Genomic DNA, 14,931 nt, shown 5'->3' with positions numbered 1-14,931 from the left:
TCACTTCCAACAAACACACTTATATTAAAAAGTTTATGCTTATAAAAGATAGAACTGCACGCAGAGGAAAATATATCAAAAAAACACTGGTCGTCGCATGATCTTAAGTCTGCTATAGTTTTTATTTTAATTTAAATGTATTTTAACTGTCTTAAAAGCCTACAAATTGTTAGTTGTTATCATTTTTATTTATTTATTTTTAATTATTATTTTTATTTATTTTATTTTATTTTTAGTATTTTTTACATTTTGTTAATTTAAATTTAAATTGCCGTCAACTGTGAAAGTGGAGGTTTCTGAAATTATGGATACGACTGTCTGAAAAGGTGCGTTTTAAGTTTAGACCTAAATTCTGTCGAGTCTGCGATCATTCTCAAATCATGTGGCAGTCCATTCCAGGCTTTAGGTCCTGACACGGCAAAAGCACGCTCACCGAACTTAGTATCTGGTGTGCGCTTTGGTTCCTTCAACCTTCCGATAGCTGATGACGTTGCTGACCTAAGGGTTGACTGTCGGGAGTTGGAATCTTCTGGAATACACAATTCTGATAAATAAGCCGGAGCCATTCCGTTAAGTGACTTAAATACCATCCAGCATACCTTGAACTGGATTCTTTCAGGACATTTGAGCCAGTGCAGATTTTTGAGATGCTCTGAAATGTGGGAGTATTTAGATACTCCGGTGATAAGCCTTGCCGCGGCGTTGAAAACGGATTGTAATTTGTTGATTTGACATTTAGGGAGACTTGCATATATTCCGTTGCAATAATCTAGACGTGAAACAACATAGGAATTGACTAGCAATTTAGTCGCCTCTGTTGGCAGGTTTCTCCGCACTGCTTTAATTTGCCTTAATTGAAAGAACCCCGTGCTTACAGTTCTGTTCACCTGAGTTTTAAGGGAAAAATTAGCATCCAGATTGACACCCAGTAATTTGATGCACGTTTTTGGAGTGATGTCACTTCCAGAAATGGTTATTGGGGAGTTTTCAATGTTATGCTGACGTCTGCTTGTAGCAGTCCACAGAAACTCAGTCTTTGTGGGATTCAGTTTCAATCTATTTGAGGTCATCCAGCGAGTAATTGCTTCTATACACTCAGTTATACGAATTTTTAGACTGTTTATTTCTTCTGGTAAGCAGTAAAAGTAAACTTGCTGGTCATCAGCGTAGCAGTGAGATAGAAGGCCGAATGATTCTATTATTTTAGCGACATCATTTGTGAAGAGGATGAAGAGTAGTGGACCCAGAACGGACCCTTGGGGTACTCCAGATGAAAGGGTTGCATAATTTGATTGGTTTTTTCCTACTTTTACGGCTTGTAAACGGTTGGCCAGGTACGATGTCAGCCAGGTCTTAACATCGCAGTTTAAACCAAATGATTCATCTAATCGTTTAATAAGAAAGTCATGGTCAATCGTGTCAAATGCAGCACTCATGTCCAAGACTGAAAGAAGTGCCAGTTTACCCGACTCAATGGCAGTATTTATGTCCGACAAAACACGTAGTAACCCGGTTTCTGTGGAGTGGAACCGTCTGTATGCAGATTGGTATTTAGTTAATAATTCATTTGAATTTAAGTGACATATGACCTGTGAGGCAGCGATTTTTTCTAATATTTTTGATATAAAAGGCAGATTTGAAACAGGTCGGTAATTTGAAAGATCTTCAGCGTCCAGTTGTGGTTTTTTTAATAATGGAGTTACGATAGCTGATTTAAGGGATTTTGGAAAGTCACCCGTGCTAAGTGACTTATTGAAAAGATGAACTAAAAAGGGAGCAATTTCATAAAAATATAAGATCAACAATTTTTCTTCTATCACTTAACTTTCAATGAATGTAATAAAAAATCATAATCAATTTTTTCCAAAGGAATTCTAAGACTAAAATTAATACCTACACCTCAAAAATTTGCGTTGGACTCTTTCAATGGTATTAATGTGATTATTAAAGACAGGTGACCAAATTGTAGAGTTGTATTCTAGAATACTAATGACGAGAGATGTGAACAGAATTTTCAATGTTTTGATATTTTTAAAATCCTTGGAAATTCTTACTATAAAACCTAAAAGTGTTGTGTTTTTTCTTTCTTAAACCGTTTTGATCATATTTTTCACCATAATATAACGAAAAATACAACAATTTCCACTCTACGGGTTAACTCTAGCTGTTGGTTAACTAAACCGAACAAATTAGCTTGAAGGGTTAGATCTATATGTACTATTAAAACCAACATCTTATACGTGGCCAATATTGGGTGGAAGCCAAAAAATAATTTATTTATTTATTTATTAACACCCTTTTTCGGGGCTTTTACATGAGAATATTAAGAAATATACATTATTTGTTGTACATAACTGAATTGCTTCATTAACAACATTTTATATTTGTTTAAAGATAAATATGAAGATGTCTACTGACTTGGTATAATTGTTTCCTTCCATTAGTATTCTGGGCAAAGAGGAATACATATGGTAGTTAGTCCCAGAATTTCTGCACTGAAATAAATCCTGTCTTCTAGTATTACGTTGTGGAATCCGAAAGCTTATCAATTCTATCAATACCGGACTATCAACTGAATCATTTATAATTTTATATAGAAATACCAAGTCAGTGAAAATTCTTCTGTCTGACAATTTGAGCATATTCATATAATTTAACAGAGTGGTGTAGTTCAAAATATTGCTGGAATATCCATTTTAAAATTTATAAAACGTAAGAATTTGTTTTGTATTCTTTCAACAGCTTTTACATGTATATTATAATATGGGTTCCAGACAGGAGAATTGTACTCAAGTTGACTTCTTACATAGGCAAAATATAACAATTTAATACACTTTAAATTGTTAAAATTCATGGTTAACCTATTTATAAACAAAATATGTCTATATAACACCTAAGGAGTGAAGTTATCGATAATCGATAGTTGTCGAAAATGAATAACAAAACATATAAGAAATTATTAAAATTTAACATGTCGTTCGATTTCCAGATGGAAGGGTCGCAAAAACGTCCAAAACGTCCAGCTATTCATCGCGGACGAGCTGCAGTTGCTCGGGGGCTCGGAGGGCCCCGTGCTCGAGGTGGTGCTGGCAAGGGCGCGTTACGTGGCGTCCCAGACCGGGCGAGCCACGCGCATGGTAGCGCTGTCCGCGCCGCTTGCGTGCGCGCGCGACCTCGCGCAGTGGCTCGGGTGCTCGGCCAACTCCACGTTCAATTTCCATCCGAGCGTTCGGCCGGTGCCGCTTGAACTTCACGTTCAGGTAATTTATTATTGTAATATAATGGTTTTGTGTAGAAACTCTCCCTCAACCGGCATCTCCAGATCTGGCAAGCCACATAGGGCAGAGGCATCTGCCGCCAGGACCTGTTACCGGTCGTTAGAGGTGTTGTTTATCCAATTAATTAATGCAGGGGCGACCGTAACTATTAGGGGGTATTTCACTATGTCGGGCTAAATATCTGACTAGCTATCCGTTGGCTGGCTTTAAAGATCAGAATAACTTCGTTATTCAACGGCGACCGTTTCACCATTGTTTCCGAGCTTCCGGATAGATAACACTCGAAATAGTCTGGCAACATCGCAAAATGTTTGCAGTTACTCCATCTACTGCCACGGCTGTCATGCGTCACAGTCCGCACACCGCGAAGTGTGCATTTTTTTGGTTATGTTATGTTGATTATCAGGTCATTTTAGATAGATTTGTGTCGAATTAATACATTGTTTCTTATTTTGAACACAATCAAATAATTCAGGATGGATCATACAAGCATTCAAATTCATTCTACAAAATTCGACTCACTTCTCAGCTGTCAAACTCGGAATGTTTTGACGCCATCTTTGATTCGAGGAATAGCGCCTAACGTCTGGTTCGAGCACTGATTAGTCAAATCGAACTTTAACCCGAGCGTTAGCGTTATTCAGATATAGTGAAAACGAAAAAATGACTAATCCGCGGATTGGTGCTTGGTCAGAACATAATCAGAGATAGTGAAATACCTCCTTAGTGTGATAATTTTACTCTCTGTATTGCCACAGTGAAAGAACATATGAGAACAATGTCATCGTAAATTGCAGAAAGAAAAAAAAATATTTTAATGTTTTTGTAGGGAATCAACATTTCGCACAACGCGTCGCGTTTCGCCGCCATGGCCAAGCCGATTTATGACGCAATCGTGCGCCACAGCTCGCACAACCCATGCGTGGTGTTCGTGCCGGGGCGGCGGCAGGCGCGGCTGGCGGCGGTGGACCTGCTGACGCACGCGGCCGCTGACGGCCAGCCCGGGCGCTTCTTCCACGCCGACCAGGAGGACATCAAGCCCTTCCTGGACAGAATGGTGGACAAGGTGAGTGTTTGTTACTCCTTATTTGTTATACCACTGTCCCATGAAGAATGTCATTGGCGAACCCATCATTCGACCACAACCCACACAACCTGCAATATTGTTCAGGCGGTGCCTCGGAGATTTGGATTCACATGTCCCGGCATTTTAATACCACCATAGTCCACTATGCATGGTTGGCTTTCCTCAGTTAGCTGTTTTGATTGCCAATCGTTTATTTGTGTACAATTAATTGTATTTCTCTAATAATTAAGTCAAATTTTTATATTTGCGATTGTGTAGTTTGCGCTTGTTCATATATATATATTTTTTAAGGGCGGAGACGGTTTACACGTAGTTCCCGTGAGCACTTAGGCCATAGGTCCATTGTGCTATCTCCCATTTTACCTCAATCCTTTAACAACAACCCGGTCCCTTTAATAAAGTACCCCAGGGTTGTCATTGGGTATGTGGCTATGTCTTCTGGTTCTACTGTATGTCTCCCCAGGTATCTGCGCCTAGTTCCCACCAGGGCAGGACATTGGCACCATCGGTGAATTGGAGTCTCTTCCTTTTCTTCACATTTCCTGCATCTGTTGGTGTTTTCCACTCCCAATATCTGCATGTGTCTCCTGAGATGGCAGTGTCCCGTTAGTAGTCCTACCAGGTCCCTCAGTGAGTTTCTGTCCATATCGAGTAGTTTCTTGGTTTTTCTAGGGTCTGGTCCTTTTATGAGTACTTTGGATTGTCTGATACCAGATGCCCTCTCCCATTCTTTGCAGTGCTGGGATTTGACCCACCTATCAACATGTATTTACTCCTACGGCCAGTTCGGATCCTACAAGTGGTGCTTTCGCCCCTTTCCTTGCTTCTTCATCAGCCCGCTCGTTGCCCTCAATACCTTTATGTCCTGGTACCCGGATTTAGGTTATTTAATTGAAGTTTACTTAATTCTCCAAATCGGCGCCGTGGACGTTTTACTAATTTCTGTTTTAATTTTATTTAAAACAAAGTGGATTTTTTTTACGAATTTACTATTCGAAGCGGGACTAACTTTAACACCCAATTGGATTAAAAGCTTATTTTAGAGAAATACGCAGTATACTAAATAAGTTGACAATATTATTATGTACCTAGTTTTTATCGTCTTCTAAAAACAGGGTTTTTGTAGAGAAATTTGGGTCTCTAGAGAAATCTAAATCGTTGTTATGCTGATATTTGGTTAATGAGATTTCCGACCTCTGTTCTAGGTTATTTGTAAATGATAAATTGTATCGTGTGTTGCAGACCTTGAAGGAGACGCTGTCTCGCGGCGTCGCGTACCTACACGGCGGACTTGCCAGCAGCGATCGCCAGCTCGCCACGCAGCTGCTGGAGTCGGGCGCCGTGCAGGTGGCCGTGGTGGCGCGCGACCTCTGCTGGGGGCAGCGACTGCGCGCACATCTCGTAGTCATCGCCGACACGCAAATGTGAGTGTATACTAGTCAACTGTGGCTCTATGGTTTTTATTTGTTTAAATGTGACTTCTTACAATCCATCTTTCTAAAAATTGATCATTTTTTAAAATATATGTATTTAATTTCGTATGTCCTAATGGACTTTTACACATAATATTATATTAGGATATATCAGTAGAGCCTATTGCTAATGTTCTTCCCGGACGTCTCCGACTTCTCCTACCATTCACTATTGTATACCACAATATTACTGTTAAAAAACTACATTCCATCGATTTTAATTCGACTCTTTCCGGTGCAGAGACATTGCGTTAACTATTCCTCGGGCGTACCCGACTAATTCTACCATTCAAACCGCTCTCTAAACACTCCTCGCACTAATAAGAACAAACTTTGAAATTTCACAAACATACGCAAGTTGAATTTTTACATCTCTAAATAGTACAAAATAAAGTCGCTATCCGCGCCTGTCTGTTTGTGCGCTTAGTTCTTGTTAACTATGCAACGGAGTTGTAAAGGGTTTTCACTATCATTTAGAGAATTTCTTCCGGAAGGTTTCTGTATATAATTCAGGGTTTTCCAATAAGAGGTGTTATTTTGAATAGCCCGCTATTTCGTTAGATGTTACTTTTGAAGCTGTAATTTTTTGACATTTGACAAGTAGAAACTACGCCATTAATAAAAATGGAACGATACATGCTTCAACGACGCATTGAAATTATTAACATTCACTTGAGTGAATCAAATGCAAATCATCTTGAGTGATGAGGCCCATTTCCACCTCGGTGGCTTCGTCAACAAGCAAAATTGTCGCATCTGGGGCTCGGAAAAACCAAGAGTTATTGTTGAAAAGCCTCTCTATCCTCAACGTGTGACTGTTTTGGTGCGGTTTATGGTCCGGCGGAGTCATTGGACCTTACTTTTTCGAAAATGAGGCTGGAGCAACAGTTACGGTGAATGGATCTCTATCAAGAGATGATTAATGATTTTTTATGGCCGGAAATGGATGGTATTCTTCTATAAATATAATATGCATGTATTATATATATATATATAAACCTTCCGGAAGAAATTCTCTAAATGATGGCATAATTTAGAAGTACTAAGCGCAAAGACAGACATTGTCTTATACTATTTAGAGATTATTGTAATACCCACTTGAGCATTTTTTGGCATATTATGCCTTGCTTGCAAAAACGTTTTGAGCAATCTCTTGCCATAAAGTACCAAATTTATAGAACCTAAAAATATGGGATAAAATATGAAATCTAGGTGGATTCATTGACTTTAAAACTCAGTAAGCAATTTCATACGTTTCCATATTAATATTTTGAGAAATGATATTATTTAAATAATATGGTAAAAAATTTAAAATGACATCATTCGATGGAGTGAATACAGGAGAAAATGAAAACATTACTCTATCAAAATCTATAATTTATTTTATCTACCCTCGTGTAGAACAAACATTCGAAAAAATTCCCCAATTCCTCGTAAATGTGCACAATATAATACAAAATTTTAAAGCATTGACATTTTTGGTAATAACCTAAAGAAATATCGATATGAAGTAATGCGTACGATCGATTATTAATATGAGAGTAAGGAATGTATCGGGAGCATCTCCTATCCTCTTCCTATTTTCCTCTTTCCTTTAACACCAAATTAATTTTAAGATAGTAAAACTTAATTTCCAATGAACTTTAACATAAGAAACTTCTGTGGCTTGACTTCAGTTAACTTGTATATTTATATCTATCATTTTATATTTTATAAAAGCTGTTTGTTTCTTACAAAATAAATAAATAATTTGCTGGTATTCGTTTTTCAAATTCAGTAGTCTGCCGATTCGAGCGCAAAGCTTTGGTTTTTTCAGTCACTGAGGTTAATTATTATTGTTTTTGTATATTTCGGTTAGTCCTTTGTGTATTTGTTATCTTTCTTGGGTATTTACTTTTATAAACTTATTAAAATGATGTCGACGAAGTATTTATTTTAAACCAGATAATTAATTACAAGTGAGTAAAATATCAGTTCTATTGGAGAATCTAACAACAATAGCTACAAGTAGCCTTGGTGACTGAAGGTTGAAGATTAGCCCTGTCTGGGGTGTTGAGTAACTTTTTATATCTCTCATCGCTGGGCTTGTCCCGGTCCGTTGTTGATGCTGTAGTGTCATTGGTGTTGACGCTGCTAGATAAGGTGTAAAGCCAGCTGCGTGGTGTGCTCGGTATTATCTTCGGGTCGCGGGCATTATGGGGTAGGTAACAAGCGCAAAGCTTTCGTTTTACCAGTCACTGGGGTTAATTAATATTGTTTTTGTATATTTCGGTTAGTCCTTTGTGTATTGTAGCTCCTGTAGCACGTGTTTCTGTTTGTTTTGTTCTTTAAACTAAAAATTGTAAATTTTTCAAAAAATCGATAGTGGTTTGTTTTTACAAAATACCTGTTTTCATTTTTAGCATATTTTGTATGTATGCACTATAATCCACCGCTTTCGCGAATTGGACACTTGCTTAGTTTTTGGGGTGGCGGATATGTGAAAGTAGTTCATACAAACAGTCTTTTTCTTCTTTCGTATGGTGGGGGAGTCAGAGGGGGACATCTAGGTCTGCGAGCCAGTCTAGGGCCTCAGGCGTCGCCATGTGAACCTCATCAATCCTGCCGGGGAATGAATGGAGCGGGCATTCGTTGACCACATGTTCGGTGGTCTGCACCGCACCACATTCACACATCGCCGACTCTTTAAGGCCCCATCTGTGCATCATGTGGGCACAGCGGCTATGGGAGCACCTTAACCTATTGATGGCGGACCAGGTTTAGCGAGGCAATGAGAACCCAGGCTGTCTCTCGGTGGGGTCCTGTATGAGATGGGCATTTCCCACGTTGGCCGTTTGCCACTCAAGTTTCCACCTATCTTCTGGGGTGAGAGGTAATCGGAGGAGCCTCTCTCCTTTCGCCCAGAAGGGCTTTCGGGACTTCAAGCGGCATGCCGGGTGGGAGACGATATCTTCGTGCAAAGGTATTGCGCTTTTTTGCAGCGCCTTCTTGTATTCCCTCAGTGTTGCAATTTCTCGCCTGACGTTTGGCGGGGTTATGTTTGCAAGTACGGGGAGCCAAGGGAGAGGAGTAGATTTTAAAGTCCCGCTGATGAAAATGCCATACAAACAGTAAGAATGAATGTTTAAGTTCTACCACCTCTGTGAATTTATTATCACCTGAATGTAATCTAGGTATAAGCCAGTATCTAAATAACTCATTCTCATCATCTGATATTGTTGTCGCAAATAAATAGATTTTTGTATCATCACTGATAATGCACACTTTCAAAGATTGTCATTCTAACGTGATTTCGTCTGTCTGTAGCTACAACGGCAAGGTGCACGCCTACGAGGACTATCCCCTGACGGACGTGCTACAGATGGTGGGACGGGCCGGCCGGCCGTCAGAAGACCACGATGCCAAGTGCGTGCTGCTGTGCCAATCCAGCAAGAAGGACTTCTTCAAGAAGTTCCTGAATGAGTGTCTTCCCATCGAGGTAACCAAATCATAATTAATATAGGGTTTTCCAATAAGAGGTGTCATTTTGATATTCAAAGAAAAATGCCATTTTTTAATATAAATGATTGAATGTTTATTTCATTATAAAGAGGAAGGTATGCCGTTAATAGTGAAAAATAACATCAGTCAAATGACCACCACGACCACGCCTACAGGACCATATCCTTTTCATGAAATTTTCCATAACCAAATCGCTGCTGTGGCTGCCTTATGTCCTCGATAGCCTCACGAATTCCATCTTTGAGGTCTTGAATCTACGCTGGGCTGTTGGCGTAGACCTTCTCTTTCACGTGGCCCCAAAGGAAGAAGTCGCATGGTGTTAAATCACAACATCTCGGTGGCCAATTGTGATCACCTCTTCGAGAGATAACACGGTTTGGAAACTTTTCCCGTAAAAGATCAATGGTTTCGTTGCTTGTGTGGCACGTAGCGCCGTCTTGTTAAGCAAACGTTGTCCAGATCAATACCATCCAATTCCAGCCATAAAAAATCATTTTATAGGCGGAATTAAATACACATAACAACTCTTACTGGAAAAACCTATATTATTAGATAATGAGAACGCAGCATTCTGCTGACGCACTTATATTTGATTTCACAGTATGTCAATCCTTTTTTCTGTCCAATCCAATGGAGTTTTAAATTGATTAATATTATTGGTGGCATCGATGACATGTTGTGGAAATTTGTTCCATGCTTCAACTACTCTAAGTATTTCTTAGAATCAGTTGCAAAAGTTGTTTTGTTCATTTTTTTAGAGTCCACATAATTTACAGTATTGTTGGTGGTGAAGATTTCTTGGATGCCGGGGCAACTATAATGTACAGATAAAATTTAGAAAGTCTCAATCAAGTCACCCGTTTCTCTTATTTCTTTTGATATTAGTTCCTTGTGTCAATCTTCACATTGCCGATCTCTCAAAGCTCTTGCTATTTTTGTGAAACGTCTCTGTATCTCTCTATTAATGAACAAATGCTTAACATATCACATAAACATTATCTGATTTATACAATACGATTGGGTAATTTCAGAGCCACTTGGACCATAGGCTGCACGATCACCTGAATGCCGAGATAGTCACAAAGACGGTGGAGAACAAGCAGGACGCTGTGGACTACCTGACCTGGACTTTCTTATATCGCCGCCTCACACAGAACCCCAACTATTACAACTTGCAAGGAGTCACGCACAGGTCAGTCACTCAACCCAAACACTTGTGATATCTGTCCACTTATAGTGCATGTGGTGTAATGCCTGTCCGCTTATAGTTTGTGTGGCGCAAAGGCCTCCCCACTTATAGTTCATGTGATGTAATGCCAGTCCACTTATAGTTCGAGTAGCGTAATATCTGTCCACTTCAGTTCATGTGGTGGAATATACTTCCATGCACAGTTCATGTGATGTTTGTCCACTTATAGTTCATGTGATGTAATGCCAGTCCACTTATAGTTCAAGTGGCATAATATCTGGTAAGTTTTTAGATTCTCACGGCCAAAAGCATTTTTGTTGTTTGTTTTTGGGGTGTTATGCCGTGTTGCGCTAACTCCTTCTTTAGCCGACGTTTCGGACAGCGTTGCAGTGTCCATCATCAGGGCAGGTCGGCTAAAGAAGGAGTTAGCGCAACACGGCATAACACCCCAAAAACAAACAACAAAAAAAGGCATAATATCTGTTCACTTCAGTTCATGTAAGAAACATCCACGCACAGTTCATGCGATGCCTGTCCACTTATAGTTCATATGGCACAATATCTGTCCACTTATAGTTCATGTGATGTGATGCCAGTACATTTATAGTTCATATGGCATAATATCTGTTCACTTATAGTTAATGTCAGGTAATACCCGTCTACTTACAGTTCATGTGATGCGAGGCCTGTCCACTTATAGTTCATGTGGCATAATATCTGTCCACTTATAGTTCATGTGATGTGATGCCAGTACATTTATAGTTCATATGGCATAATATCTGTTCACTTATAGTTAATGTCAGGTAATACCCGTCTACTTACAGTTCATGTGATGCGAGGCCTGTCCACTTATAGTTCATGTGGCATAATATATCTCTCATGTACATATCTATCTACAATGCTACTAATAGATATTGTCTATATTTCAAGAATGCCTACTAACAATAATCCTGATACTATTGATACGGTCTCTACTTTATTTTATTAGTATATTTACAAGCTATAATCAAGCTGTTCATATTATTTCCTGTATTTATAAACATATTTTAAGATCATTCACACGATCTGCATTTTTCTTTTAATTTTAACTTACCGTTGTATATCATGTTAATAATACTATAACGTTGTATATCTTTCATGTACATATCTATCTATAATGCTACTAATAGACATTGTCTATATTTCAAGAATGCCTACTAACAATAATCCTGATACCGTCGATACGGTCTCTACTTTATTTTATTCATATACTGTAACGTATGCAATTTTAGGTAGGTACATTCCAATGTTTAAAAGGAAACGGTAGAGCTGAGATCTCATCTCAAGATTGTGGGAATAATTTCCTGTCAAGTAAGTTAAGTGATCATAAATAAAAGAGTGAGTTCTTAATGGAAAATATATTGAAACATCAAAGCAACTACAAAGGAGTACAGATGATAAACATGTAATCATAGAAATAAATATAGGCACATACCCGATGGACTCTTGAATTAAACTAAACTAACTTAACGTGAAACGAAAGAACGACAACGAATGGCGAACGAAGACTTGCTCTCGGCAGCGGGGAACGGACCCGGGACGGAGGCCAGGACATCCTTCTCTTAGTGGAAGCAGGAGGACGCATCTCCTTCAATGGACGCCTGCAGGGGCATCAGGCCTGCAGCACGTGGTAGTCGACCAGACTTGTCTTACAGACTTCGGGAACAGCAATCCGTTCCTTCGCGACGCGGGAAAACTCAGCCATCAACTACTAGCCATAGCTAGGACCGATCCATTTACGGTTTCAGTTCCGAAACACGAGTATACAAATATGACCAACGGCCAACACTGGATGAAAAGCGGGATTCCATAATCCCCACTAGAAATAATAATCAACACGAACTATTCGTGAAAGGATAAACACCCCGCGCCTTTTTTTAAAAGAAATAATAACTCCTATTCACATGATTAACTCAGATTGAAGCCCCTTTGAAGGAGAGTGACTGGCTCCACCGGTCAGCAGCCTTGGCTGACCGGGGAGGAAGTGACCATGAACAAAACTGTACTTCCTTCCTTCAAAATATTGCCAGAGTTCGAGAAAAAACACCATAGACAAAATAAACCCAATTAAGCAATTAAGCAAGAACTTCTCTTGTCACAAATATTTATGTGACAATTCCCCCCTTCCCACAAAATGTTTGCCCTCAAACATGAACAACTAAGACCACTAACAAACTAAACTATGAGTCCAACAGGTGTCTAGAAAAATGAAAACATAAACAATAATTAGTAGTTATAATAACAACTTAGAATTAAGTTTCTTAAAAACTAAATTTCTTAAAAATAAATTTCTTAATAATAAAGAAAAAAAAACAAGATCACTTTTCCTTGCACAGGAAATCAAGGCCAATTTGGCTTCACTTTAGGGTGGTTAAACAGCCCTCACTTACATTACAACAAAATCCGTTATACAGACGGAACCAAGAAATAAATCAATGTGAGTGCACGTAAGTAACTAAGTGTATCATAACCAATATAATCAAATATTTGAGACTAAAATCCCAAAACCAAAATCCCGAATCTAGTGTATGTTATTAATAACAAGAAAAACATAGTAACGAAGAAAGAAAGACTTATCTAACAAAATTTGGGCGCCAGTGACCACAAGGATCACGTTCCAGTTTACCGAGGGTAAATAAACGGTTTATCGTCGATAAACTAGATTTTAGTGTCCGTACTGAGCACAAGAAATGAAGGTACCAAACTCCAAATCATGAGAACAGAACAGTCACAAAAGAAACATAAATATATATTGCAATAATGTGAAGGCTTTGGTAGGCCTACACACTAAAACATTAGCCTCCTTAAAAAAAAAACAAAACTAATCTACCTGAAGAAAAAACAAATTCTTAATTTTAATATTAACAAGTGGTCTAATAACTTGTCCACAATGAGATAGCGACACACATGCGTCCATGTTGTTTGTTGTAAACTTATATTTAATACTAGTAACCGCTGACGACCTATTGTCATCCTTGTGCACAGAACGCAAAAGATCGTTGGCTAGTTTTTTGAATTATACTTAACAATAACATAATTTAACTGGGGAAAATGATAATTAGAATTTTAATAATTATTCTTCAATAAGAATATTATCACTTATGTAATAATGAAATATAAATAATAATTTATTTATAACAGATCAATTACCAAACACCCTATACAAGTCAACTCGACAAGTATAAATTGTATACATTAACACGAGACACAACAGTACCGTCAAAGTATCCTCCTAATATTTCAGTGCTCACCAGGCGACGGTATACAAGTACGATTATATACTAGAACGCCAAGTACAATTACGAATCAAGGACATTTACTTTATTGTAATTTAATCAAAAAAAAAAAACAATTATCCAAATTGTTATAATAATTGATAAAGAAAACAATTAACCAAATTGTTATGATAATTGATGTAGATGATGATGATGCTCTTTATTAAAAAATTACACGTCGTTATTTTCGATTAAATAAACCGCAAAAAAAATAATGATGTCTTGTGGAGACATTGACAGTTATCCATGTTTGTAAACAATGTAGTATTTACTAGTGCCTAATGTCAGATGACACCACAACAACATATTCAATAATGACAGAAGTGCGCTGTCATTGAAAAATAACCATGAAAAGTCTCGTTACCATTTTTGTATATGAAATGGTAATATCATATAAAAGATTCTTTGAAAAAGGTATTTCATTATAAAATAACAATATTGAACATTATTTGCATGTTTATGTTTCATCATGATAGATGACAAATGTCAATGTACACATTTTGACAGATAGTATTTTTAGAATGTAAACAAGTTATTTGTTTTGATAGTAATTGTGATAGTAATAAGGTAGGTAATTTATTTTTGACAAAGTCGTAATTTAAATGTGTACTGGATTCATAAAAACTTGAATATTACTGTGCAAATATATTTAAAAAGTAAGTATTGTACGTAGTACATAGTATTATGTTTGACACTACATTGATATTACTATCAATAATTATGATTTACTTACGAATAACTTGTAACAAAGTATTTCGAAAGTATCAAAAGGATATTTAAATTGTGTTTACGTTGGAATTTGTATTTACCCAGGAACGTAAACAAAACTACATATTATGATAACACAGAATATACCGAACTATATTTTGTAGCAAATAATAATGAAAGGTTTTACTAATCATTATTCAATTCGCATTGCGTATAAACAAAGATGTTTAATCAAGTTATTATTAATCAGTATGACAGGTACGAAACAAGTTTTAACCTTCAAAATTTTGACAACTAATCTTGTTCATAGATCAACAAGAGAATCATAGACAATCGATATTATATTTTAAGAAAAAATAATAATTAATTTACTCAAACACTC

General features: G+C 37.6%; 1 protein-coding gene across 1 annotated transcript in view; it reads left to right on the top strand.

Moving 5' to 3' along the window:
* Positions 1-14,931, top strand: part of Brr2 (U5 small nuclear ribonucleoprotein l(3)72Ab) — a 90,345-nt gene that overhangs the window by 61,924 nt on the left and 13,490 nt on the right. Inside the window, exons 25-29 of the mRNA XM_089644046.1 lie at positions 2,990-3,260; positions 4,108-4,344; positions 5,608-5,789; positions 9,144-9,315; positions 10,370-10,530. Of these exons, the coding sequence (XP_089500172.1) occupies positions 2,990-3,260; positions 4,108-4,344; positions 5,608-5,789; positions 9,144-9,315; positions 10,370-10,530 (1,023 nt within the window). The remainder of the gene's footprint in view (positions 1-2,989; positions 3,261-4,107; positions 4,345-5,607; positions 5,790-9,143; positions 9,316-10,369; positions 10,531-14,931) is intronic.

The sequence above is a fragment of the Hesperophylax consimilis genome, chromosome 20, assembly GCF_061612785.1.
Source record: "Hesperophylax consimilis isolate HC1 chromosome 20, BYU_Hcon_1.0, whole genome shotgun sequence".
NCBI lineage: Eukaryota > Metazoa > Arthropoda > Insecta > Trichoptera > Limnephilidae > Hesperophylax > Hesperophylax consimilis.
Note: the sequence above shows the minus strand (reverse complement) of the source record. Positions and strands in the feature narration are given on the sequence as shown.